This window comes from Betta splendens, chromosome 5 (genome assembly GCF_900634795.4).
Source record: "Betta splendens chromosome 5, fBetSpl5.4, whole genome shotgun sequence".
In the NCBI taxonomy this organism is placed as follows: domain Eukaryota; kingdom Metazoa; phylum Chordata; class Actinopteri; order Anabantiformes; family Osphronemidae; genus Betta; species Betta splendens.
Window position 1 is genome coordinate 1,107,828 of NC_040885.2, and position 25,820 is coordinate 1,133,647.

General features: G+C 46.2%; 3 protein-coding genes across 7 annotated transcripts in view; all 3 read left to right on the plus strand.

Annotated features, from left to right (window-relative positions):
* The window catches only part of dnah1 (dynein, axonemal, heavy chain 1), a 25,729-nt gene extending 20,782 nt beyond the window's left edge, over nucleotides 1-4,947 (plus strand). Inside the window, exons 69-78 of the mRNA XM_029149925.3 lie at nucleotides 278-409; nucleotides 604-774; nucleotides 886-1,065; nucleotides 1,346-1,522; nucleotides 1,919-2,089; nucleotides 2,223-2,353; nucleotides 3,123-3,267; nucleotides 3,696-3,902; nucleotides 4,067-4,301; nucleotides 4,672-4,947. Coding sequence (XP_029005758.1) covers nucleotides 278-409; nucleotides 604-774; nucleotides 886-1,065; nucleotides 1,346-1,522; nucleotides 1,919-2,089; nucleotides 2,223-2,353; nucleotides 3,123-3,267; nucleotides 3,696-3,902; nucleotides 4,067-4,301; nucleotides 4,672-4,793 — 1,671 coding nt within the window. The 3' untranslated portion in view covers nucleotides 4,794-4,947. The remainder of the gene's footprint in view (nucleotides 1-277; nucleotides 410-603; nucleotides 775-885; nucleotides 1,066-1,345; nucleotides 1,523-1,918; nucleotides 2,090-2,222; nucleotides 2,354-3,122; nucleotides 3,268-3,695; nucleotides 3,903-4,066; nucleotides 4,302-4,671) is intronic.
* An 80-nt stretch (nucleotides 4,948-5,027) lies between these two features.
* mapkapk3 (MAPK activated protein kinase 3) lies at nucleotides 5,028-13,807 on the plus strand. Its single transcript, XM_029149934.3, has 10 exons — nucleotides 5,028-6,271; nucleotides 9,345-9,484; nucleotides 10,729-10,793; nucleotides 10,892-10,971; nucleotides 11,053-11,179; nucleotides 11,276-11,351; nucleotides 11,426-11,550; nucleotides 12,039-12,124; nucleotides 12,271-12,351; nucleotides 13,323-13,807. The coding sequence occupies exons 1-10, from the start codon at nucleotides 5,966-5,968 to the stop codon at nucleotides 13,476-13,478; spliced, it is 1,242 nt and encodes a 413-aa protein (XP_029005767.1). The 5' UTR covers nucleotides 5,028-5,965; the 3' UTR covers nucleotides 13,479-13,807.
* Nucleotides 13,808-13,955: 148 nt separating this feature from the next.
* On the plus strand, nucleotides 13,956-25,556 carry pfkfb4a (6-phosphofructo-2-kinase/fructose-2,6-biphosphatase 4a). Of its 5 annotated transcripts, none has more exons than XM_055508746.1 (14): nucleotides 13,956-14,667; nucleotides 19,983-20,099; nucleotides 20,188-20,284; nucleotides 20,388-20,454; nucleotides 20,546-20,620; nucleotides 20,711-20,767; nucleotides 20,860-20,981; nucleotides 21,285-21,492; nucleotides 21,571-21,717; nucleotides 21,791-21,895; nucleotides 22,391-22,520; nucleotides 22,746-22,808; nucleotides 22,910-22,974; nucleotides 23,559-24,266. In XM_055508746.1, exons 1-14 carry the CDS (start codon nucleotides 14,655-14,657, stop codon nucleotides 23,616-23,618), a joined length of 1,326 nt encoding a protein of 441 aa, XP_055364721.1. In that variant the 5' UTR covers nucleotides 13,956-14,654; the 3' UTR covers nucleotides 23,619-24,266. The 5 variants fall into 5 exon arrangements, with proteins under 5 accessions (XP_055364721.1, XP_029005763.1, XP_029005762.1 ...); XM_029149930.3 differs by lacking the exons at nucleotides 13,956-14,667; nucleotides 23,559-24,266 and adding exons at nucleotides 16,606-16,765; nucleotides 24,918-25,556; XM_029149929.3 differs by lacking the exon at nucleotides 13,956-14,667 and adding an exon at nucleotides 16,606-16,765.
* The last annotated feature ends 264 nt before the right edge of the window (nucleotides 25,557-25,820 follow it).

Here is a 25,820-nt window from a genome sequence, read left to right on the forward strand (position 1 = left end):
CACAAAACAGCTCCTTTCTTACATGTCTTGAATGAGAATGATCTTCTCAGTGTTAAGGAAGGTGCAATGCACAATGCTGCTTATGCTTATGTTCATATCATTATGTGAGCAAGAAAATAATAATAAGAGTTAATATTGACTGTTCAATATATTTTAATTTTCTATTGATATCAACCTGAGGATGTTTAAGCCTTTAGGAAATATGGGCAGTGTTTGCATGAATCTGACTTTAATTGGCATATCACATGTTTTTGTTTCTACTCTTCGTATGACTCAGGGCCCCTGGGCCGAGACTATGATGCATGCTGCCATGGAAAGAGGTCAGTGGGTATTTTTCCAGAACTGTCACCTGGCGCCTAGTTGGATGCCTTCCCTGGAGAGACTGATTGAAAACATAAGTTCTGCAAAGGTCTGAACATACAGTATGCTTGCACAAAACACAAAACTACACACAAGAAATCATAGACAAGAGGACTAAAACAGAACTAGTACACGTACTGTATGTTAGACAAGCTGCATACATCCTTCCTGTGATAATAATCGTCTTCTTTATCTTCTTACTGTATATGCAGAATTGTCTTCTCCATTTGCCCCCCTCCACAGGTGCACAAGGATTTTCGTTTGTGGCTCACTAGTCTTCCCAGCAGCACGTTTCCTGTTTCCATTCTCCAAAACGGTTCCAAGATGACCATTGAGCCTCCAAGAGGCATTAAGGCCAATTTGCAGAAAACCTACCTGAGGCTGACTGATGATTTTATTTCCTCTTCCACCAAAGTAAGCAGTCTGCTCATGATGAAAAAGTTATACTTACTTTAGGAACCCATGCAGGTTTGTCTAATGTTATCTCAAACCTATTCCTTTCTTGTCCTCCTGTTTCCACTTCAGATATCAAACTTCAAATCGTTGCTCCTTTCTCTGTGTCTGTTCCATGGAATAGCTTTGGAGCGAAGGAAGTTTGGCCCTCTGGGCTTCAACATTCCCTATGAGTTCACTGATGGCGACTTGAACATTTGCATCAGCCAACTCAAAATGTTCCTGGATGAGTACCAGGACGTCCCATACAAGGTAGTGAAGAGAAGACTTCTGTTCACATACAAACAAAAGCACAATTAACACCGTGCTTTTGTTTGTCTTTGTTTTTTTTTTCTCTTTGTTATTAGTAAAAGTTAAGCGGTAAAGATATAAATACACAGACACATGGGTAGGAAGAGGTTTGAGCTAAGCTAGTACTGTATGTACGCTGCTCAAAGAGAAAACACTTAATCATCACAGTGCAAAACTAAGGTAATTGAATCTGTATCAATCTACATTGTGTGTTTACATGCCTTGTCTCTTACCTTTTAAGGTGTTGAAATACACAGCAGGCGAGATTAATTATGGTGGTCGTGTGACAGACGACTGGGACAGAAGATGTCTTCTTAACGTATTGGAGGATTTCTACTGTCCTGCTGTTTTACAAGATGAACATGTCTACTCTGCCTCCGGAGTTTACCGGCAGATAGACACAAGGCTGGATATCAAGGTTAGAAAAACGCCAGAACACTGAAAGGTTTCAGCAGAAAGCTGTAACACTAGAGGTGCAGAGGTTAGAGACTTAAAATGTCTACAAGACTTCACAATTGACAGAAGGACATCTAAAAGAAAAGGGAGGAATCATTGCGAATGCCCCCACTTTGATGTTTCAGTTTAGTAGATCAGAGTTCACAATAACAGAAAATGTTTCTCTGTTTGTGCTGCCTTTTTAAAAACAAGGAATATGAGAAGCAAGATTGTAAGTATTTGACATGTTTCGAATATAAGTATATTCAGTTACACAGGTTACTGTATACAGTATATGTTCCAAGTGTTGAGTCTGGACCACAGACGTTCTGGGTATTCCTTTCTTTTACATATGTTATACTGCATCTTCTTATTCTAGCAATACTTGGCATACATTTGGGACTTGCCCATAAATGACACACCTGAAATATTCGGTCTACATGACAACGCTAACATCAGCTTTGCCCGAAATGAGACCTTTGTGCTGCTGGGAGCCGTGGCCCGTTTGCAGCCTCGAGCTGCTTCTGGCGGAGGGAAAACTCTGGAGGAGGTAAAGATACTGAGCAATTTGCTCTTAGGTTGTCATGTTATTTTATATTATGTATATGCTGTGTTTGATTGAGTAAGTCTGTACAGGTGTACCTCTGAGCCTATTGGTAATTTGCCTTCTCCTACCACTGCAGATAGTGGAGGACATTGTGGTGGGCATTGCTGAAAAGATCCCTCCGCCTTTTAACATCCAGGAAGTGATGGAACAGTACCCGGTCCTTTACGAGGAGTCTATGAACACAGTGCTCATCCAGGAGGTCATCAGGTAACACAGGCCTTCCTGTTAAAACATGTGTCCATGTTTTTATAGCTATAGCTTAACTATAAGAGAAACAAAACCAAAGTAAAACACGAGAACAGTCTTAACAGGTGGATAGAAATAATCTCCATCACAAACGATGCTGTGTATAAAGACATACATGTCGCAATGCTACCACCAGCTCAATTAGTAAGGGAAATTTAGACAATTACTGTTTATTATAACATAATTTTATCTGTAAAATACTCCTTAAAAAACAAATGTCAGTAATTCATATAGTGATGAACCCAAATACTTTTTCTGTTCTGTTCAAGTCATAAAATGGCTGTTTTGGGATGGGTCAGTGATTCTGACATGAAAACAGTAATTAAATGAACCCAGGTTTAGAATAATACTACTTAAAGCAACCTGAAATTCCCCCCTTGAGTCAGTGACCATAATGATATGGTATGTACTCATACTGTACTAGTAGCAGATTTTTAATTTGGTGATGTGTGGGCTGATGTTGCCTGTGATTTCAGTAGCTAGTCCAAAGTCAAAGTCAGAAATGCTTCATCCTGGTATAGTATGTGAGTCATGCTATTGATCAACAACCTCTTGCTTATTTTTTCTGTTTTTGTAATTAATAAGTAATTAGTTAATTAATTAATTAATACATTAATTTGATGTACTGTTCATTTTGCCTGATTGAGGAATTAACACATTTTAATTCAACTAGGGATTTTTTATCATTCGTCATCATTTTCTTTGTTGTGTTTTATCACTTGTCTTCTAGATACAACAAGTTGCTCGGGGTTATCTCGCAGAGCCTCAGTGACATTGTGAAGGCTCTAAAGGGTTTAGTGGTGATGTCATCTGAACTGGAGCTTATGGCCAACAGCCTGTTTAACAACGCGGTGCCTGACATGTGGAAAGCCAAGGCAAGAGCACGAGCACTTAGCAGTTATTACCATAACCAGTGTCACAACCTCTGCCCAACAAAACAGCAGCACGCATTAGGGGCTGTCGCTTGGCAGATGTAAAAGAAGTTAAAACAACAGAGGATGAAACAGAAACTCCCTCTCTCTCTCTCACACGCACACACACACACACACACACACACACACACACACACACACACACACACACACACACACACACACACACACACACACCTGACAGTGTTCCTTACACTGAACCAACATTTTGACATACAGTATGTCCATATATAAGGATGACTCTTTAAGTCATAAACATTTGATATGTGACATCAGATAAATCATTGGTGACACGTGTGCACTGATCTTTGCACGCTCTGCTTTCAAAGAATACATCAATCTTTTGACTGCTGACGTCTCTCTCTCTCCAGGCCTACCCCTCTCTGAAACCTCTGTCCTCCTGGGTGTCAGACCTACTTCAGAGGATCACATTTCTGCAAAGATGGATTTCTAAAGGCATTCCACCTGTCTTCTGGATTAGTGGCTTCTTCTTCCCGCAGGCCTTTCTTACCGGAACCCTCCAGAATTACGCTCGTCACTCTGGCTCCTCCATTGACACAATTGGATTTGACTTTGAGGTCAGACAGTGATCACTGTGTCTGGCAATGTGTCACTAGCTGCACCAATACACATTTAAATGTTTGGTCACCAGATAAAATTGTGCATATTCCATCCTTCCAATTGACTCAATCAGTAATGACATGTTTCTTCCCCATTTGTTTTGCAATCCTTTCTCCCTTAGGTAATAACGAAATCAGTGTCAGAGATTAGAGAGAAACCCGTGACGGGCTGCTACATCCACGGCCTGTTCCTGGAGGGGGCTCGCTGGGATCACGGGGCAGGTCAGCTCACAGAGTCCAGGCCCAAAGAGCTCTACACAGAAATGGCGGTCGTGTGGCTGATCCCCAAGCCAAACCGCAAGCCTCCAACATCGGGGTTCTACATGTGCCCTATTTACAAGACACTCACACGTGCCGGTCAGTCCCGTCTCTGGATTCATCTCCTGTATTGTAAATTAAACAGTGGCTAATTAATAAGTTGAGAGATTTGTAAGAAAAAAAAAATCCACGTCCGTGAAACACATGTACTTCCTAGTTTATTTTCTGATCTCTGTGGGGTGTTCACTCTAGTGTTTGTGTGCATCTCCTTTAGTCGGTTTTATCACTCACCCAAAATAGACTCCAGTTAGTATCCTGTTTCATGGAGCGCTGTATTTTCCACCCCGCAGCACGTAGCCAGCACCGTATGCTGATACGTTAGACTGCTCAGACACATGTAACCCAGTACCGCACTGGGAAAATGCACGCATTTTAAATTTCTATTTTGTGTTACTGTTTGTCCTTATAGGGACGCTCTCCACTACTGGACATTCTACCAACTATGTAATAGCAGTGGAGCTGCCAACAGATCAGAGTCCGAGACACTGGATCAAGCGGGGCGTTGCCCTCATATGTGCCCTGGACTACTGAACACACAGTTTGAAATGATGCAGACTAAATTAACAAGTCTCTTAATAACATGAGTCTGAACAGGAAATAAAGAAAGACACAAAAACAATATTACTGAGAAAAACCGTTCAAACTGTAATTTATTTTGTCTAATAAACACTTTTGAACATTGTAATGTTATGGTAAAATTGCCCTTTTTACTAGTGAATTAGTTAAATTCGGGCTGGTCTGAAGAAACCGGCTCCACCGGTTTCCCCCCTAAAAGCTGCAGCTTTCTAGTTGAGTTTCACTCTGGAGCAGTGATGCTCAACTGGTGGGTCGGGACCCAAAAGTGGGTCACACGCAAGAAGACCCACATGTTAAGTGAACGTGGCGAAACTCAAGCCTGACTCCCTGCTGCTACAATGAAACTGAATTGTTCCATGATGCAGTGTTGGTTGTTGACTGTTGTTTAGTGAAGTAATCTCAGTTTAAGACACACATTTCACTCGGTGCATTTTACGTAAAAACATCAACTGAGTCTGTTGTTACGTTTAGGAACAATGTTGCTGAAATGTTCTGATTGCTTTATCAGCCTTATGACTACATGCATTTTTTTTTTTTTGGTTTTCTGGAGTTGGGTCGCGGCTTGTCATTAAGGGGTGACGGTGGGTCCAGAAGCCGGATCACGTGAGAAGCACCGCTCCAGAGCATCTCTGCTCCTCCATTCAGCTGAGCTCACTGCAGATCCTGCTCCTTTAAGGCGGACACGTCGGGCCAGTTGAGAAATATCACTTAACTGAAAGAGGGTGGCGCTTAACCAGACGGTGACACTGACTGATCATAAGAAACCACCGTCGGACTCCACATCAATGGGAAACTGAGCGGAATCTTCTCAACACCTCTGACGGAAGTTGTTTTGTTTTTCCGTGATTACTGTTGGATTTCGACCCAAAGTTCGTCGAGCGGTTCTTCAAAAGGCGGGTACTGGTGTTAATTGAGGTCGAAATCCGCGGCGGTGTAAACAATTGTATTTGGTTGAAGAAGTTACGCATTAAATACTGTGGAGCTACGCTGCGGGGTCCACGGAGGAGCGCCGGTGTCCCGCACAGACTGCGCTCGGGTTCACGCAGTTCCCGGAGGTCGGCGAGAGTCACCGCTCCGCTCCGGCGCGTTACTCATCCGCCGCTGGTGACGACAAGCTGATGTGAAACATGCTGCAAAATGGAAACGGGAAAGAGCGGCCGCTGCGAGCGCCCACGGCGGAGGCGGAGCCGGTGTCCCCGTCCGTCAGCCCGACCCGGCGGCCGCCCGCTGCCCAGGCGGCGGAGCCCGAACCCGAGCCCGAACCCGAACCGGAGCCCACGCACTTCCCGCTGCCCGCGTATCCCAAAGTGGAGATAAGGCGCAACGCGGTCACGGACGATTATAAGATCTCCACTCAGGTGCTGGGCTTAGGGATCAACGGCAAAGTGCTGGAGTGCTTCAACAAGAAGACCGGAGAGAAGTGTGCGCTGAAGGTACGGAGCCAATCACCGGGCGCCGCTTATTAAACGGGGTCGGACCCACTGGGCTCAGCTTACGCTCATCACGCGATCCCTCGCTGAGCTCGTTAATTAATTATCTACTCCTGCTTGTTTACCTGTAATAGGCTTTGCTGGGTTGTTCATAAGCGGCCATAAAACCAATACACTGATATTAGCCTAGATTCATTATTTTTTATTTACAGCCATGATTCGTTTGGTTGCATAATTTTATAGTCCGTAATAACTGAATAACCAGAGTAAAAAACAGTTTTATATTTTATATTACCCGTTCCTCTCAGTTTCTAAGTTATATAAGGTGAACGTTATTATTGAGCTTTGTCTGAACTTTTACGTCTTAGTGTGAAGAGGTCAAAGGCGGGTGTGTTTAAACTCTGTGACCTTTAGTGAGGTCAGACCTCTGTCACATACAAATACACAGGAGTTGTCTGAGGTGACTCATAAAATCTGAGCTCGTGATATGGAAATATGTGATCATTTCATAGTCACAGTGCGTAAATAAACTGCCTGTGTGAGCGTGGGGGAGGGGGGTTCATACAGTAAGTTGCCCATCGAGCTCCTTGAGGGATCTTGAAGACACTTCTACTTATTCATCATTTCCGTTCATTGTTACTTTTTAAAGTATACAGTGCAGCACGTTAACACCTGTGGAGATTCAGGTAAACCTCATCCTCACATGTCGTCAGGTTGTCACAGACCCCAGACTCAGATGTAGGGGCTCATGGTGATCTATCAGGCTCTGATGTTGTGACCGGTGTGACGAGTTTTAGTTGGAAGGAGAGACCGGATGAGAGAAAGTGAAGGGGTGCAGCAGAAAGCCTTACGCTGCCAGCTACAGATAAAGGAGCGACCTGACAGCTTGACTGCAGCACGTCAGTCGAGGCAAAGGACAATAAGAAGCGCGTGTTTATCCTGCTCGCTCCGTTGAAGCCGAGACCTCTGTCACAGTTAACACACGCAGGTGTCGACGTGGTGCCGCAGCACAAAGACGCGTGTTTCCACTGACTGCACCCACGGCAGCGTCGCCGCCTCCACTGAGCAGCGCTGACTCCAGGTCAGCGTGACCTCGGCTTGCGGAAAGCATCACACGCTGAGAGTTGAGCAGCTCCCCGGCTTCTTAATGAAGTGCTCGGAGCGCTAGACACAGTGAATGGAGCAGAGCTGGAGGGCAGCCATTCTCCGCCATAACCCACTTACAGCCATTAGGAGTTTTTCAACTTTATCACACTCCTGGGAGCAGTTGGAGCTGAGAGGGCCCCGTGGCTCTTGGCAGTTGCTCGGGCGCTAGCATTAGCGTTGCTACACCGGGGATGGTTCCGGCAGAGGCTGAGATGCCTTCAAGCTCAACACATGGAAAGCTGAGGAGCACGGCCTTCCTTACAGGGCACGCGTCACCTCTGTGGCCAGCTGCTGCACGTCTGTGGCACATCTGGGTTCCCCACGACGACCTGAGGGTCATTAAAAATCCTCCGAGACCGGAGAACGCCAGTCGCACACAACCGCTGTTAAACGACGGTGTCGGTGACAGAAACGTGACTCCCACACGTCAGCTGTTGTTTTGTATTTGAGGGGTTGTCTTGAATTCGGGTGTCTAACCTCGTTGGCCTTTGCGGCTGATCATTAAAGTGTCCCAACGACCTGAAGGCTGTATTGTTGGACATCACTCCTGCTTCAGCTTTTAGAGCGTCACACAAACGGGGGAAATTCGCCGAGGATTTCACAAAGGATGTCGTGAAAAACTGGGGTTTTGAGTCTTTGATTCAAAGTGGTCTGACATTATCTTGGGCTGTAGTTTCACTTTCAGACACATTTTGAATGAATTGCCCTAATGTGTGAGTGCTGCTGGATGGACCAGGCTTTATTGGTGGGACCTGTAAAGATAAATGGTCTTATCATCAGGATATAAAGGCCAGGACTCTAACAGCCCCTAATATTCACTGTCCAACATTAGTGTAAACATGTCATTTAACCTCCTGTGTGCAAAAGGTTGTGTGTGTGTGTGTGTGTGTGTGTGTGTGTGTGTGCGTGCGTGCGTGTGTGTGTGTGTGCGTGCGTGCGTGCGTGTGTGTGTGTGTGTGTGTGTTGAATTCTGAATTCTTCTGTCTGCTTCACTCTCTCAATCATTTCTGTGTCTCCTCAGGTTTAATGCGTTCGTCTACACGCTCGTCTGTGTTTTATTGCCACTTTTGCTGCACTGCAGGAAATTAAAGCGACCCGTTCGCATGAAGTCAGCTGTGATAAAAGTCGTAAAGCTATAAATGACAAGGCAGAAACACATCGTCCCACTGCCTGGCTACAAGTTCGACTTCACCAAAGTAGGACACATAAAAGCAGATCAGATACGTCAGCCACCGGAAACCTCAGTTTCTACTTTCAAAACTCTGCAGAGCTCGGAACTCCTCACTTCCTCTTTGACATCAAACGCAACGTTCCACTTGTGAGCTGTTGTCTCTGACCCTTAGTGTTTATAGGAAATGCAAAAAGTAAAACCATTCAAACCATTGAATGTAAAAGTGAAGGAAAATAATTTTAATGTTTCATGTATATTATCAGACGACCGTTACGCCACAGGTTCTGTGAGTCCGCCTGCGTGTGTGACCTGCACCGAGGCTGGTCTGGCCAGACCCGGTGAGGACCAGCTCACTCCATCAGTGACCAAACTAAAAATACACTGGGAGCGAAGACGTGTGCTATGTGGAGGCCTGCAGCCTGCGGCGTGTGCATCTGCTTGTGTCAAACACGCATCGTGTTGTGTGACCGCGCTGAATTAAGCTCAGAGCACGTGGACGCGTTCAACATGCAACTCCCTGCTTTTCCCTGTAGAACATCAGCGGTGTCAGACTTTGTCCTACTTGTTCAGTAGTTCTAGTTTCAGTATTTGCTCCGATTTAAGCAGTATAATTATTTAAGATCCTTTTTGCTACCAAAAAATACTTAGATAAATTTTAATTGAAGATTTAGATCAAAATGCACTGAAAACCTTTCATTCAGACGTTTCCTTTGATCAAAAGTCCATTTGGTTTAACTGACGACTCCCCGTCTCTGGCAGATCCTCTACGACAGCCCCAAAGCGAGGAGGGAAGTGGAGCTTCACTGGCGGGTGTCAGGAGGGCCGTACATCGTTCGCATTCTCAGCCTGTACGAGAACATGCATCACGGGAAGAAATGCCTGCTCATCATCATGGAGTGGTAGGATTCACACGCACACACACGCACACACACACGCACGCACGCACACACGCACACACGCACGCACGCACACACACACACGCACACACACACACACACACACACACACACACACACGCACGCACACACACACACACACACGCACACACACACACACCGTCTCTGGGGACATTTGGTGCTTTACATACACTGACTGATTAAATTCCCTTGTGTCTAATAATATAATCGAGCGCATCATGTCACATATACATAGATTCAGCCTTCACAGATTTAACCTCAGAAGCAGTTTTAACAAACCTGCTGTGTTTTTGTTGATGTGAAAACAGGAAGCTTCTGACTCCACGCGGGGCTCCGCCTTTGCATTTTTTTTTGTTTTGTTGTAAATCAGAATCAATCAGACACTTTTCAGCCACTGTCATTAGACATTAGACAGCATATTGCATTGTGCGTTCAGAGGGAAGCACATTGAAGAACAAAGCCTAGTGTTGTATAAATATGGGAAATAACCTCTGAAGCGAAGCAAATGGCCAGAGTTACTTATTCCAGATGTTAGAACCAGTGGATCCTGTTTAACCTGTTAGTTGGGTTAAATAAAGACCCACCAACGGTGCTTATCATGATGTAGTTTCTTCTTATCAACAGACACTGTTTGTCAAAGGTCAGCTCTTTGTCGAGATCTAGGCAGGAGGATTGTCTCACACCAAAACAAACCTCAGGCTAGAATTAAAGACGCCTGCAGGGAGCTCAACGGGGCCATTACATCTTTAACACGCTCATTTACATGCTTTTTGATTCTTTGTTCAACTTCATCACTGAGAGTTTACAGGTGGAGCAGCAGCGAAGTCACACCGTCCTGTGTGTGTGTGTGTGTGTGTGTGTGTGTGTGTGTGTGTGTGTGTGTGTGTGTGTGTGTGTGTGTGTGTGTGTGTGTGTGTGTGTGTGTGTGTGTGTGTGTGTGTCGTGTACAGTCACACTCATTCGTCTCTCTTCTATCTGTTCATCTACGAACCACAAAAAGTCCACCCTTCCATAACGCAGGCTCATCACACATCACAGTGAGTTTAGAGGTTGTGAAAGCGAGGAGTGTGCGGCGCAGACGTCTAATTTTGAAAGTGGAACATGTACCAGGTCACAGGTCTAATGATGAATGGCAAAGAAATGGTCTATATTAGGATAGCATTTATTTTATTGACACACAAAAAGGGTGTTACTGCACTTAACATGAGGCTTCTTCCTGTTTCCAGCATGGAGGGAGGGGAGCTGTTCAGCCGGATTCAGGCCAGAGGAGACCAGGCCTTCACTGAGAAAGGTGAGGACGCGTGCAGGATGCTGGAATGCAGGGAAACGTTTGCAGGAACCATCGGGCGTCAGAACTTGTTTGAGGGTGATCTCCTCTTTTCTTCCCAGAGGCGTCTGAGATCATGAGAGACATTGGCACGGCCATCGAGTTTCTACACAACATCAACATCGCACACAGAGACATCAAGGTGATCGGCCTCACTTCCTGGGCATCTATGCTCCTCGCCGTCGCGGCACAGTCACATTAAACGGGTTTATTTTCCCCAAAGCCGGAGAATCTGCTGTACAACACCAAAGAGCGCAACGGCGTCCTCAAACTGACCGACTTCGGCTTCGCTAAGGAGACGACGCTACACAACTCACTACAGACCCCCTGTTATACGCCGTATTACGTGGGTATGTCGATTGGCAGTGTCACCGGATGAGCCGTGTGTCACGTGCTCCGGCTAATCCCTGTGTGTTTGTGTGTCTGCGTGCGTCGTGATCCATAAGCGCCGGAGGTTTTGGGCCCGGAGAAATACGACAAGTCGTGCGACATGTGGTCCCTGGGCGTCATCACGTACATCCTGTGAGTGCTCGTCGCGGTCAGACTGGGCTTCAGGCAGACGGAATCCTAAGCGTGCACCCTGCTTCTCCCTCCAGGTTATGCGGCTTCCCCCCGTTTTACTCCAACACGGGTCAGGCCATTTCCCCGGGCATGAAGCGCAGGATCAGGATGGGCCAGTATGAGTTCCCGAACCCGGAGTGGGCTGAGGTTTCACAGGAAGGTGAGAATCATCACAGAAGAACCCACAAAGCGCTTATTTATCTCTCCGCCCTAAAATGACGGGACCAGAAAGAACTCTTCATTAGAACGAAAATGCTTTATCCATCACGAACAGCAAAGGAAACTTTAGCGTGAATTTCCTGAGTAATTCTTGAGGCCGAGGGCTCTGACGAACGCTCGAGCTGCGCCGTCACTTGTCACGCCGGGCTTATCTCATGCCTCACTCGGAAGCTGTGGCTGTAGAAAACAGGAAGCGAGCGAACCGCGGCGCCGCCCCCGCTCTGACACAGTGACCGTCTCGAAGACGTTCCCACGTACAAACTGCCGTCTGCCTCCGTGGCTAAATGCAGGTCTGGAGCGACTCAGCAAATCCAGTCACCTGCTGAGGATCAGAGTTCTATGTCCAATAATTCAATGCCCTCCTGCATTTGTGTGTGTGTGTGTTTTGCTATTAATAATCTAATCATATTTGATAATCATCTCCACCAGCAAAAGATTTGATCCACCAGCTACTGAAGACAGACCCCAACGAGAGAATGACCATCACTCAATTTATGAACCACCCGTGGATCAATGTAAGCTTGACGCAGAGGCGCCGTTTACTTCCTGTCTGTCTGTCTGTCTGTCTGTCTGTCTGTCTGTCTGTCTGTCTGTCTGTCTGTCTGTCTGTCTGCGCGTCTCCTTGCTCATGTGCATGTGTGTGTGTGTTTGCACTCCGCAGCAGTCCATGGTGGTGCCCTCCACTCCTCTCCACACCACCCGGGTCCTGACTGAAGACAGAGACATGTGGGAGGACGTGAAGGTCAGCAACGCGACAACAGCGACCTCTTCTGGTCGCGTCTTGATATTACAGCATGTCACTGCAGGACAATACAGGCCCCAATAAGAAAGAATGTGTAAATTTCCTGACGTTTATTGGTTCTGTTGTGTTAGTTGAGGTTGGTTGTGTCAGGGTTTGACCAAGGTTATTATTCATGACCAAAAAAGGTCTGTACACGGTTGATGCCTGAGCTGAACTCAATTATGGATTTCTACATGGATTTGGCGTCATCCTGTGCAACATCTTGAAACACTAAATCTGTTGAAACACCTCATGCAAAAGCACAATTACACACAATTACACAGAATTACCTCAAGCTTTGGGCTCTGACTATGTGTAAACATAGACGCCCAACATCCTAAAAGTACTTTTGTCGCATCAAAATAATACAAACCTTTTCAGTTGGAGCCTGAAATAACTTCACTCCGACATCATCAGAGTCATTTTTCACAGAATTAAAAAAAATCATTTTAACTGTAGGTTTGTTTGCATCACACTTTTGCCGATGACCAGCAGAGGGAACACAGACACAGACGCAATCTTTCTTTTCACAATTCTTGGTCCTGGATAAACACAGAAATGTGTTTAAGGAGCAACAGGTCCGTCTGCTGCCATCGAGTCACCGCGGGGTTATTTTCACAACTACACGCGCAGGTTGCGCAACGAGTGAGCGGAGCCGCGCGTTCCTCCGCACCGGCAGGAGGAGCGAGGTCGCGGCGATAAGTCGCAGATGATACGCACACAATACAATAAGCGATCGGCGTTGCGTAAAAGCCGCTGCACTCCTGAACCGGCGCAAAGCGAGGAGCTCGCGTTCTGTGTGGAAAAAGCCCGTCGTGACCCGGGTTCCAGAGCTGCAGTGACCCATTCTACATAAGAAAGCTAATTGTGATGAACCAGTGCCTCTGTGCGTTACTGTATGCGACCCTGACCCTCTGGCCTGCTCCTCGCAGGAGGAGATGACCAGCGCCCTCGCCACCATGCGTGTGGACTACGACCAGGTCAAGATTAAGGACCTGGACACCTCCAGCAACCCGCTGCTCAACAAGAGGCGCAAGAAGGCGGCGGCCGGCGCCAAGAGCGGCTCCACGGTGTGTCAGAGCCAGTGACGGAGCCGAGGAGAGGTCCATGAGCAGCTGTTCAGCGCTGTGGAGACTGGGTGATGGAAAGGACAATGAAGTGAAGGACAATCGAGTCAGAGCTATTTATAAGACGTGACATCGCGCCTGTTTGATATAAACTGCTCAGCTCCCTGCAGATTTCAGATATTTCATGTACTGTATGTGATTTTTAGATGTGCCTGAGCATCTGTTGTGATGATTTGTTTGTGTATTTGAAGGCTGCCTGCCCCGCGTGAGCCGTGTGTGCAGCTCAAGCACAGGCGCCCTGAAAAAGCTGACGAACCTGTCGTCTCGAAAGAATAAAAGTCCGACACGTCCACGCGTCTGGCCTCCACGTGAACCGCGGCTCAGCCCGCGCAGGTATTTGTCGTTACGGCAGCAAGCAGTCGGTGTGAGACGTTTCACTGGGCCTCGCGGCTGCAGGACATGCAGCCATTAGTGAGTGTGTTGGGGGAAGTTTCACTTCCCGTTTAAACACAGAAACAACAGATTGCATTTGTCCCCTCCACAAAAATAGAGTCAGAATAAAGCAGAAGTGTTCAAATACGAGGAGCTTCTATTTCCTCCGGACCCGTTGATGTGTCCATGTCCTCCAGGCTTTGTAGCTTCTATAAATAGCAGCAGTTGATCTGACTCGTTCTCCTGGAAAAGGTCAGTATTGTTATGTTTAGATTATACCGTAGGCACCTTTCCCCCACTTCAGTCACATGATCCCCGCTGCATTTGGAGGATGGGACTCCAATCAAAAACACTGCAAGGCCGCCCTGCTGTAAATATGGGACGTGAGCTAATGGGATGTTGGTGCCCTGCATCTTTGCACAAAGTAACACACGCAGGAACTTTTAAACTGTTGCAAAAGGTACATTTTGAGACACTTCGTGTTTCACACCGACGCCGTTGCAACATCTCATAGGTAGTCGACCTACACACAGGAGGGTTTCGTGCACGTCTATCTTGGGTAATCTCACAAAAGCGACTGATCCCTCCCAACTCTGCTTGGTTTTAACATAAAAGGAAGGTGAGGCTCCGGCAGTGCCGAGGTCGGGGGTCAGTGGGAGCAGGAGCGCCGCCGTTCTGATAGATATTAAGAACCTTTTCCTGTTGCTTACGAAGCTTTGGTGCAAATTCCAGCCTGTGCTTTAGCCCAGCGACGGATGAGGAAGGATGTCTCGGTTTGGTGAGTAAGACACTGCATGGATTCTCAGGTCCACATGTAGGTGGTCTGTGCTGACGTAGGTATTGATTATTTAAAAAAGGGCCGAGAAAGGAATCGCTTCTCTAGATGCAGCTTCAGATCCGCGTTCGCGGCGGACGTCATGCTACACTGCACTGTTTGAGTGTGTGTTATCTGGCGTTTGCCTCCGAGATAACGCGCAGTGGGTGCAGTGGGTGGGGTCCAGCTGCTGGGGTCAATCCCCTTGCCCTTTAGGCGGGAATGTGTTGAAGGTCAGCGCCGAGACATGTGACGCTCAACTATTTGTCCCCTGCTCTCCAGAGCCGGCCTGAGCCGCTCCACAGTGTCCTCGTCCGCCATCTCCTGTGTGCGGCGTCGCTGTCACGATAAGAACGGAGCCGCTGCCCCTCAAATGGCCCCCGGGTCCTCGCGGACGGGTCCCGTGACGCCGCTGTTGTGTCCAGAGGGGCCGCATGGTTGTAGCTGCGTGCGCTTCTCCCGGTCAAACAAAACCACAGCCTTATGGCCGTTTCTCCCCAGGGAGAGGATCAATGGTCTGATACAGGCGATAAACACAGCTGTAAATTCTCCTTTGACTCTTCCCTTTTCTTTGTAGTACAACTTGAAGGTGTTTTTTTTTTCAGACACATTAGACTTTAATGCTCATCAGCGTTACTTTTGCTTCCTCTTTCCTTCTATGTTGAAACACAGGCCAGACACAATACAGGTTTAAGGCTGAGTCACAGTTAAGCATAGGATTTAAAGATGGTTGTGAGGCTCACTGGGTCAGAGAACGCCAGCGTGTATCATATTATGGGTTACTTACCACAGTATTGTATAGTGACTGGCCACACTCCGCTATTGGACTGATTCAGCTTTCAGATCTTTCTGATCTTCTGCTGATCCTTTACAGGACTGATCCCCTCACCAGCTCTGTGGGCTCTGTAGCAGCAGCCTCTGAACTGTGGAACAGTCTTCCCCTCAACGTGCACGTGCTATTTTTTTTGTGTTTTACACAAATTCTATTGTTTTTAATTGCGTTTACGCATGATCCTTCTGCAGGATTCACTGCCGAACTGTATTTGATGAGCCGATTGCTGGGCTTTTGGCTCCTGCGTAGTGATGACCGTGCCTCTTCCTGAGTCCGTCCTGTGACTGGGGCAGCGCTGGCTGCAGATGGGCCTTAATCGATCGCTTTTCACATCACACAAAAACAACAGCAATCATAAGCAGCCGTGCTTCAGGAGGTGGGTGCGGCCGTTGTGAAGTCAATCTGTGATGTTCAGCTGTTAGTCCCACTTACTTTATGAAGCTCTGCTTACATTAAAGCCATTAAAGTGTCTCTGGCTTGTTTCTTTGTCTCACTGAGTGTAATAAAACCCTGATTATACTAAACTGTTGAACAAATCAACGCAGTGCAGCTGAGAGTGGAGCGAGCAGTTCTCCTGGAGCAGTTAAACAAGTTTTGCAAGTCACACTCTTCCTGGTAAACTTTGTCAATGTCCCTGATGTTGAAGGAGACATTTTAATGGTTCATTATTGGATAAATAATTAGTTAAAATCAATATAGAGGAGTCGTCTGACTGTGAGTGTCATTGCTGATAAATGCTTTAATAAAACACACTGACCCACAATACACAACTGACAGAGCAGCGTAGTTTAACCACTGCTGTGACAGGTCCACTAGTACACGTAGGGGCCTAAATTTAACCACCAGTGTCATGGGAAAGAGCACAACTCCAGCCATGTCAGGACTGGTGGGACGTTTCCCAGCTGTCAACGGGAGGGTGCTGGGTGGGGGAGGGAGGGGGGGGGGGGGGGCAGGTAGGCTCCCACCTCATCCACTTTTGGAGAAAGACTTTCTCCCAGCCTCTCTCTCTCTCTCTCTCTCTCTCTCTCTCTCTCTCTCACACACACACACACGCGCGCGCACGCACATGCATACATACAGTGGGTGTGTGTGAAGCCAGCATCAGTGGAAGCGCAGGGCTGCCGCTGGGCGCACGTACGCACCGCCAGGCACCGCGCTCCATCAGGCAGACGCCCATGATGAGAGGCTGCTCCAGCCGAGCCAAGCTCACACAGAACCAGGGCCGAGCGGGTAAGAGCCGTCGCTTCGAAAGGTTTCCTTAGCTCCGAGTGCGCTGGACTTCGTTTTGCGCATCTTTCGCCGGATGACGACAAGCGGAGCGTAGACGTAAACACGAGCGGACGTGCGGTCGGTGTTTTGGCGCTGTCACCTTTACCCTACATAACAAACAGACGACAGCCCCGCGTGTTTTATGGAAACACGCCTCGTCTGTGTGTGACAGTTGTGTTGTAATGTGGGTTGAGACCCAGAGCAGGTGTGTGTGTGTGGTAAAAGGAGTTTAAACGCTTCACGCGGATCAGATTGAAGCTGAGCTGATTGTTGTCATTAATAGCATTCCCATTTTCATTTCCTCCACGCTGGATCGCGGTGGACGTCGATATCGCGTGTATGTGTGTGGACGGTGGCAACAGCTGGACGGGGGAACATCTGTCGTAACGGGGGTCGTTGGGCTGAAGCGTGCCGCATACAGTCCGCCGTACTGTGCTGGCTCAGAGCTGCAATCACAGTCTGGCAGCTTCTGGAGGAGGAGGAGGAGGAGGAGCTCGGATCAGTTTCCTGTTCGTTTCCTCAAGTTCACTATGTGAGATACCTCATTTGCCCTCTGAGAGATATGTAACGCAGGTCCCACGTCAACGCACGCGACAACCTGCTGTTGTTTCCCGTAGTGACTCTGTACACACACACACACACACACGCCTCTAAACTACACTAAACCATTATGTAATTAAACTGTTCCCGTCACAGTTTTTAGTTACCAGTTTTTAGTTTAGGACCAAGTCAAACATCATAAAAGGATCTGTGCCGTCAGGGAGCCGTCGGTAGTGGACTTGATGAACCTGACATATATCAGACGACAGGGAATTAGAGTAAAGGAGCGTTTTAATTAGGAAAACTCCATCTCACCATATTTAGGTCACAGGTCACGTTGCTCCATCACCAAGACTGACTCCAAGGATTAATTTAATCTGGGCATTAGAATAAACTGATGAACAGACTACCCCATTTGTGTAAACGCTGTCTGACTTTACCACGTATTGCATATGAAAATTAACCCAGTAAAACGTTAATTTCATACTTGTATGGTTAGTGTTTTTTAAAACGACATTTTTGCTGGACTGCATGAACCCTCAGCATAAACTGAATGCTGTGCTAGATCCATGATCCATAGTTTCTGAGTTGATTGCATAGTTTACAACATAAATAGAGTAAAAACAGGGCGGTGCTGCCATCTGCTGGATATTATCAGCACATACACAGACTGCCACATAGCTGACAATGGTTATAGACACTCTTTTGGGCAGAGATCTGTTGTTCCTGGGATCTGCTGGAGCTCCTCTCACAGTCTGGGAGTTACAGCCCCCAGTGTTCCTATCGCCACGGGTACAACTTGCGCCTCCACTTTCCACATCTAAAAATAAATAAATAAATGCTAACTACAGTTATACACTCGCTTATACACTTTATTTAAGTGTACAATACAACTCAACACTAAAACTCTGCTCTACACACTTTCCAATGCTTAGAATGTTTTTGGTTTTTGTAGGTTCAAGATGACAGAAAGGTGAAAATTCTGCTGTATTTTTTATTAATGAGGTCACGGTCGCTGATGAGAGAAATTCTGAATCGCCTGTTCTAAACTTGGTCTCTGCCTACATACACTCAGCTGCAGGGTTCTTTCTGTGCTCATTCACCTTCTGCTCTTGCTGCTTCAACGCTTTACATTTTCACTCTTCACTTTCACAAACCAAGTGTATGGAAAAAACATTAGAACTAAGCAATACAAAGTAAGTATACAATACAACGCAACACTATATACTGACATAATATCAGCACTAAGTTGATTCTGGCTACTTGTAATACTTTGTCATCGAGCAGGCGAATCAGAGCATCTAGAAATATCGTTACAAAATCTGTAGGTGTTTTAACAGGGCACGTGAAATCCCCAAAATTAATTGTGATGTGATTATAAAATATTGTATTATTTGCATGGTTTCCGTTTTGACCTTTACTTTTTTGCGCGCCTTGTTAGTTTACGTGTTCTGGGTGAGCGCAACTCTTGTCAGTTACGGTAGCGTAGAACGTCGAGTGCGCCGGTAGTGCAGTCATTACGGGTGCCGGTAGGTCTTCGTTGTGGCTACATCGGAGCACGTGACATCGGCGGTCGGAGAAAGACCGAGGGACCGCGACCGTCTCCGTCCCCCCCCATCACCGCAGAGCAGCGCGGATGAAACACCGGAGTCCTGCGGGGCAGCATCACGGGAAGAAGCCCCGCGTTCCCGCCGCGGCTGCCTCCGCCTCACTAGCGGACGGAATGGAGGACAAAGCTCATTCAAACCCGCGGGAACTCACGCAGAACCCGCTGAAGAAGATCTGGATGCCGTGTAAAAATGGCCTTCCCGAGACGCACACGTCCCAGAGAACCGGTGCGTGCGACGACTGTTAGCATGTGCGCCCTTAGCCGCTTCCCTCGTGCTTTACCCGCTGTCAAATATTTGTCATTCCTTTCGTGGCCGCCTTCGAAGACGCGCGGGCGCTCGCGGGGGGAACCGAACCTGTTCCCGTTGGCGCCTCCTGGATTGATGTCGGTCCGTGTAGCCGCGTTAACGTTAGCTAACGCTGCGCGTGCGGGGAGCGCGGTTCAGCGGGTTCTCACGCTTATATAAGGATGCATAGGATGTTCAGTGACCGCAGAGGTGACCGGTACCACGGATGTTCAGCCTGTTATTGTCAAGTATCACATAGTAAACAGAACTCATTGTGTGGTCAGCGGCACAGATGTTAGTGATGGATAAACGCTCTGCTTATGATAAAACCACGATTCTTGTCCCTGCATTTGTTTTTACAGACAAGTGGTGGTCAGAGTCATAAAAGTGACAGTCGCGTGCCCTCTGACCCAGTCATCTGCGCACCCACTGTGCTGCAACCACCCCCCAGATGTCTGGCGCTTTTAAAGAACAGCGTGTCACAACTGTTCTGCGACATCCCGGTGCCGCCGCGACCTCTGACTGCGTTCTCAGATGCTGCATTTTGAATCTGTGTTTGTGGCAGATAACGCCGATAAGGGCAATCTAGTGTTAATATTAATAGATCAGATGTGAGGCATTGGGGTGAGGAGTGAAAGGAGCTGAGGCGTGTTCTCAGTTGTCAACAAAACAGTTTGGAATGTGTAGATAAACACACTGCTCTAAAATCAAGCTTACATTCTCTCCTCCTCTGTTCTTTACAGTATGTATGACCAACTGTCCCACCCTGATTGTGACAGTGGGCCTTCCTGCCAGAGGGAAGACCTACATCTCAAAGAAACTGACCCGCTATCTCAACTGGATTGGGGTGCCCACCAGAGGTAGGTCCAGTTGAACTCAGCAGTGTGGATTTGTGCGTTTCAAGTCTGAGGGAAAGGTGATCTTCGCTCACCTGGATCTTTCCTCCAGAGTTCAACGTCGGCCAGTACAGGAGAGAGTGTTTGAAGATCTACAAGTCATTTGAGTTCTTCCGGCCCGACAACGAGGAAGGGTTAAAGATCAGGCGGTAAGAGTGTCTTTCGACCTTTAGCCTGCCAACGCGAGTGTAAATACATTATTGTCATCGTCGTGGCAACATTTATGACGGGTGTTATCTGGCATCTTTACAGACAGTGTGCTTCAGCAGCTTTGAACGATGTGCGGCAGTATCTCACAGAAGACGGAGGCCATGTAGCGGTAGATGAAATTCTCCATCAAGTGTTGATGCATGCTTTTTTACAGTGTGTAATGTTGATATGAAATGGTGATGCTTTTATGTGTTAAATAGGTTTTTGATGCAACAAACACCACCAGAGAAAGACGGGAAACCATCCTCCAGTTTGCAGAGCAGAATGGCTATAAGGTAAATTGATGAAGTCCTTTAGGATCAGACGTTAATGACGCTGACATGCACACTAATCATTATTGGGTCCTCTTTCGCCCCATGTTGCAGGTGTTCTTCGTTGAGTCTGTGTGTGAAGATCCAGATGTCATCCAGGAAAACATAGTGGTGGGTTCCTGTTGGTTAGCAGATGATGTTGGCAGATGAACTGAAATGAGCCTCTGATCATGTGTCACTCACTCCCGCTGTTTGGTGTTCAGCAAGTGAAGCTGGGCAGCCCTGACTACACCAACTGTAACACAGAGGAAGCAGTAGAAGATTTCATGAAGAGGATTAAGTGCTATGAAAATTCCTATGAGTCACTGGATGAAGTCCTGGACAGGTGAGTTTTTGGGTTGTGTGTAAAAGGCGTAGGAGGAGTGTAGCACTATTAATTACACATCCGCAAAATGCTGCTGTTTAATTAAAACAGTCTGTGTGACACATGCCAACCTGTGAAGTTGTGTGCAGCTTATCTGTTATCCAACACCTCTTACAACCAGATGACCAGTCAGTCTGTGTTTAGGCAACAGCGCTTTTGGTCATGTGACCTTGCTCACAGTCTTGCTAGATCACTGACCAGACTTTTTACTATGTCGTGTAAAAACTCTGTATTCCGTTAACCAGACGGTTTAATTTCTCTCAGGGATCTGTCCTACATTAAAATCATGGACGTGGGTCAGCGGTACCTGGTCAACAGGGTTTTGGATCACATCCAGAGCCGCATTGTCTACTACCTCATGAACATCCATATTACACCACGCTCCATTTATCTGTGTCGCCATGGGGAGAGCGAGCTCAACGTCAAGGGACGAATTGGAGGAGACTCTGGCCTCACAACCAGAGGCAAAGAGGTGTGTTAAACTTCTATCAAGTCACGTCTTCACAGCAGTTGATTTGCTGATTACTTAAGTGTCTTTTCCTTCATGCAGTTTGCAAACAAGCTGAGCCAGTTCATCCAAGACCAGGGCATCAGTGACCTAAAGGTATGGACCAGTCAAATGAAGAGAACCATCCAGACAGCTGAGGCTCTCAAGGTGCCCTATGAACAATGGAAGGTGTTGAACGAGATTGATGCCGTAAGTAGTAAACTCCTGCCTAGGCACCACCACATTGTGACGTTTTAGTCTAATTTCTGTGACATGATCTCAGGGTGTGTGTGAGGAGATGATGTACGAGGAGATCCAGGAGAACTATCCTTTGGAGTTTGCCCTGAGGGACCAGGACAAATACCGCTACCGTTACCCCAAAGGAGAGGTCAGTTTCTGTGGGGTTTTGTTTAACGATGTGATGTAAGTCTAATCAGGGGCTGCAGGTGTGCAGACAGCGTGTCTCTGTTTGAAATTCGAGATGCCCTAATGCTGTCCTCCTTTTATGATCGTAATGACACACGCGATGTGGGCACAAACACACTGTCAAACTGTATCCACATGGCAACCAGCCACTTACACTAATGAGTTTCAACTTGGATGAGCTGCCTCCCAGACAGATTTGGCTGAACGCCGGATTACACAGAGGTGTGCGTGTGTGCGCGCGTGCATGTGTGTGTGCTTTTGCATGCCAGGTTGGAGTCAGGTTGTTTAGTGTGGGCCTGAATGACTGCTGGTGTGTTCTCATTATTAATCTCATAGAGCAAAATGTATATGGTCAACATGTGGACGATTGTGAGTAGAGGTTTTAATTTACATGCTTATGAGAGTTTTTGTTTTTAAACAGTCTCTTGTGCCTCTCTTTGTGATTCATATGACTCAGTCCTATGAGGACCTGGTACAGCGCTTGGAGCCGGTCATCATGGAACTGGAGAGGCAGGAGAATGTTCTGGTCATCTGTCACCAGGCTGTCATGCGCTGCTTGTTGGCCTATTTCCTGGATAAACCAGCAGGTCAGTCCATCAGCTGATCGTCAATGATGGAGGGTTACTGTAAATACAGGGTTCATAATAGGACACATTCTCTAAGAGCCTATTGGGTAGGTAATCACCCAACATGAATATATCCAGTACATTGTGAGAACACCTTTTTCAAGTACCAAGTTGGGATGGTTTCATCTGGCTTGTTGTGATAGTTCTGACATGTTTATCTGTTATATTTCTTTTTATTAAATGCAGAGGAACTGCCATACCTGAAGTGCCCACTGCATGCAGTGCTAAAGCTAACACCTGTGGCTTATGGTAAGGCGGGCCTCCTATTAGTGAAGATTATATCCATTCATCACACTAAAATGAAATCTTCTGCAGCCTGAGCCAATAAACTCTCCTTTCTGATTGCACAGGTTGTAAAGTGGAGTCCATCAGCCTAAAAGTGGATGCAGTCAACACGCACAGAGAAAAACCAGAGGTGGGTTTAACACACTCACAGTATAACCCGTTTTCCTTATTGGGGTACGACTACGAACATCTTACCAATAGTCTTGGTTTGTTGGTGTCATAAGCGACAGTCCACCGCAGTGTTAAGGCATAAGTCATATTCATTCTGATGACTGACATTTGACTATAGGGTATAGAATAGGGTTTCGAAAGCTAAAACAGAGGCCAGCGTGTTTCCACTTTGCCTTTCACACCCATTAGGTAAACACAAGTCAGCGTAAGACACAGCCCGTGGCGGTTCATGGTGAAATACACAACCAGGATGTTACTCTCTAAAAATCAATACAGGACGATTTAGATGTTAAACCATTTCCTGTTTAATTCCGAGGTGTCTGCTGTCCTGTCTTTTCTTGTGATGTGGACTGTCAACACGCTGCCAACACTGACACAAGTGACATACATGAATACACAACCACATGAAACTCTATCTTGTACACAAGAGTCCTTCTCTCAGCGGCGTGTGCGGTGGATTTCATGTGTCATGTGTGTTGATTTGATAACACCCTCTTTGTGTGTGTGTGTGTGTGTTTTTTTTTTTGTTCTTTTCACAAACAGAACGTAGAAGTCACGCGGATGTCAGAGGAGGCTTTGCTAACAGTGCCAGTTCATCAATGAGGCAGTATCCTCACCCCACTCCCCCACCCTCTCCCTCCTTAACTTCAGATGCACCTGCTATTCAGTAGCCTTTTTCTTTTCCACTTTCCTTTGATTGATTCTTAGCTTTTATTTCTGCACTAGAACTTATGTAATTGACTGGAATCCAGTTTCTCATTTTTGATTAATTCTATGGCACAGATTTTGTGTCGGGCATATTGTCCTACTTTTGGAGATATCGTTTCTAAAAATGGGATTATTTTTATTTTTAGAAGATCCCAAATGTGAAGCAGCAAACTCTGGCACATTTACACAAGCATTTATTACTTGTAGCTAACTCTGTTGTTGATCTTGTTTTTGAACTGATTACTGTCATCACCTTATATTTTGTTAGTAATCAAGATGGGAATTTACTTTTAGTTTTGCACAACACAAAACCAAGTTGTGATTTATTAATATTTGCACATAAAATCAACTCTATAATTTGATTTCTTGTCTGTTGTTGAAGTTATTCCCTAGTCTCCACTGCCTAATGAAAATCCTGGAATTATATAAATACTTGTTTTTTGTCCAACCATGTGATTCTTGTATTATAACACTACATATCAGTGATTGGGATGAGGAGGAAATATTTCTGTTTACTCTTTAAATAAACTCCACTCAACCATTTCATGTATCCTCACAACGATCTTCTTGTGCTTAATTTTTTAGCTTTGGTGTGAAAGTATTTAGGGTTGAACTCTGGAATTACTTCTAGTCTGTAAATGTCCTTCCACAAGTTTCATTCTTTTCCACACTGATTAGAGCGGTGATGTGTAGTGCAGTGGCCTCCGTGCTTTTGCTCTGCTGTGGAAACCCAAGAGTTTTTCCATTAATTCATATGCAGAGAGTCCACTGAGGAGGCAAAGAGAAAAGAGCTGCCATTTATCAGCCTGAACAAAAAACTCATTGTGCCACACAGATTTCTTTCTGAAACGATTACAAATGTACACTTGGTGTTATACTGGCACTTTGTTCAAAAGTGTAAGCTGTTTTCATTGATACAAAGGGTTCCCGGACCCCTTTGTTATATACACGGTGTACAGAAAAATGAACGATGAATGAAGGAAATGCCTAATTCACATACCAACACAGCCATGGGTCATATTAAAGTGAATGCTGGTTGTCAGCTTGTTCTAAAACGTGGCACTTTTCCAGACTTTAAACCAAAGTGTTGTGTAATAAGTCAGCGAAGGTTGTGTTGAAATCCATACAGACATCTCTCATAACCACACACTCTGTAAGAGAATGGTTCTGATAAAGCTGCGCTCTTCTTTCCAGAATGTGAACGTCCATCGAACCGCTGCAGACGCCCTGCAGACCGTCCCCCCTCACCTCTGACAGGCTGCTGCTGTGATGTGGGACCTCTCTCTCTCTTTCTCTCTCTCTCGTGAGGGACTAGTGCTCTTTTTGACCCTTTCCCACTTGCTCACACTGTCTGCGTGATGTGCCTCCTCCTTCACTACCTCTGCCACACACCTCTGTAACATTCATGTACATCTTTTTCAATAGATTTGAAAGAGCTTGAACTTGAAGTACTGGGTGTTGCTTGTCCAGATTATTTTGGAAACCAATTGTTTTCTTTCATAGCTCCATTCACAGCAGATTTCCACTTGTTGCAACATTTATTATAGTTTCAGTGTACTGATATTCTGCAGCAGTAGAAACACCACAAACATTTACTGTTTTACGTATTTTAGGTGGTTTGATGTGTTACTGCTCTGTGCAGTCATTGTTACACATGAAGGCATCTTCAGTAATAATGTGCAATTTCAAGGTATGAGCAAGTCAGAACCATCTGTAAATGAATGAATGTATGTTCAAAGTTATGATTATGACGTTTTCTATTGTGAAAACAGTAACTAAAATTTCATATATAATGAAAAACTTGTTTGGTTTAGCTGTGGACCTTTTAATTAGTTTTTCTAATTCACTGAATTAAATCAAACACATCTGAGCAACTGAGGTATTTAAAACAGAAAAATACCACATACAGGTGAGGTTAAGGCTACTGGACTTTTTAATTCTTCCTTCTAAACATTGTGCTACTTCTCAGCCTGTCTCCAGTTTAAAGCACAGCATTTTTATCTGTCACTTGAAAGATCCAGGTCACTTCACAAGTTCCCCAGGAAGGACGTGATTAACGACTCTGTGATGCTGAAAGGATGGGTTCCACGCCCATTC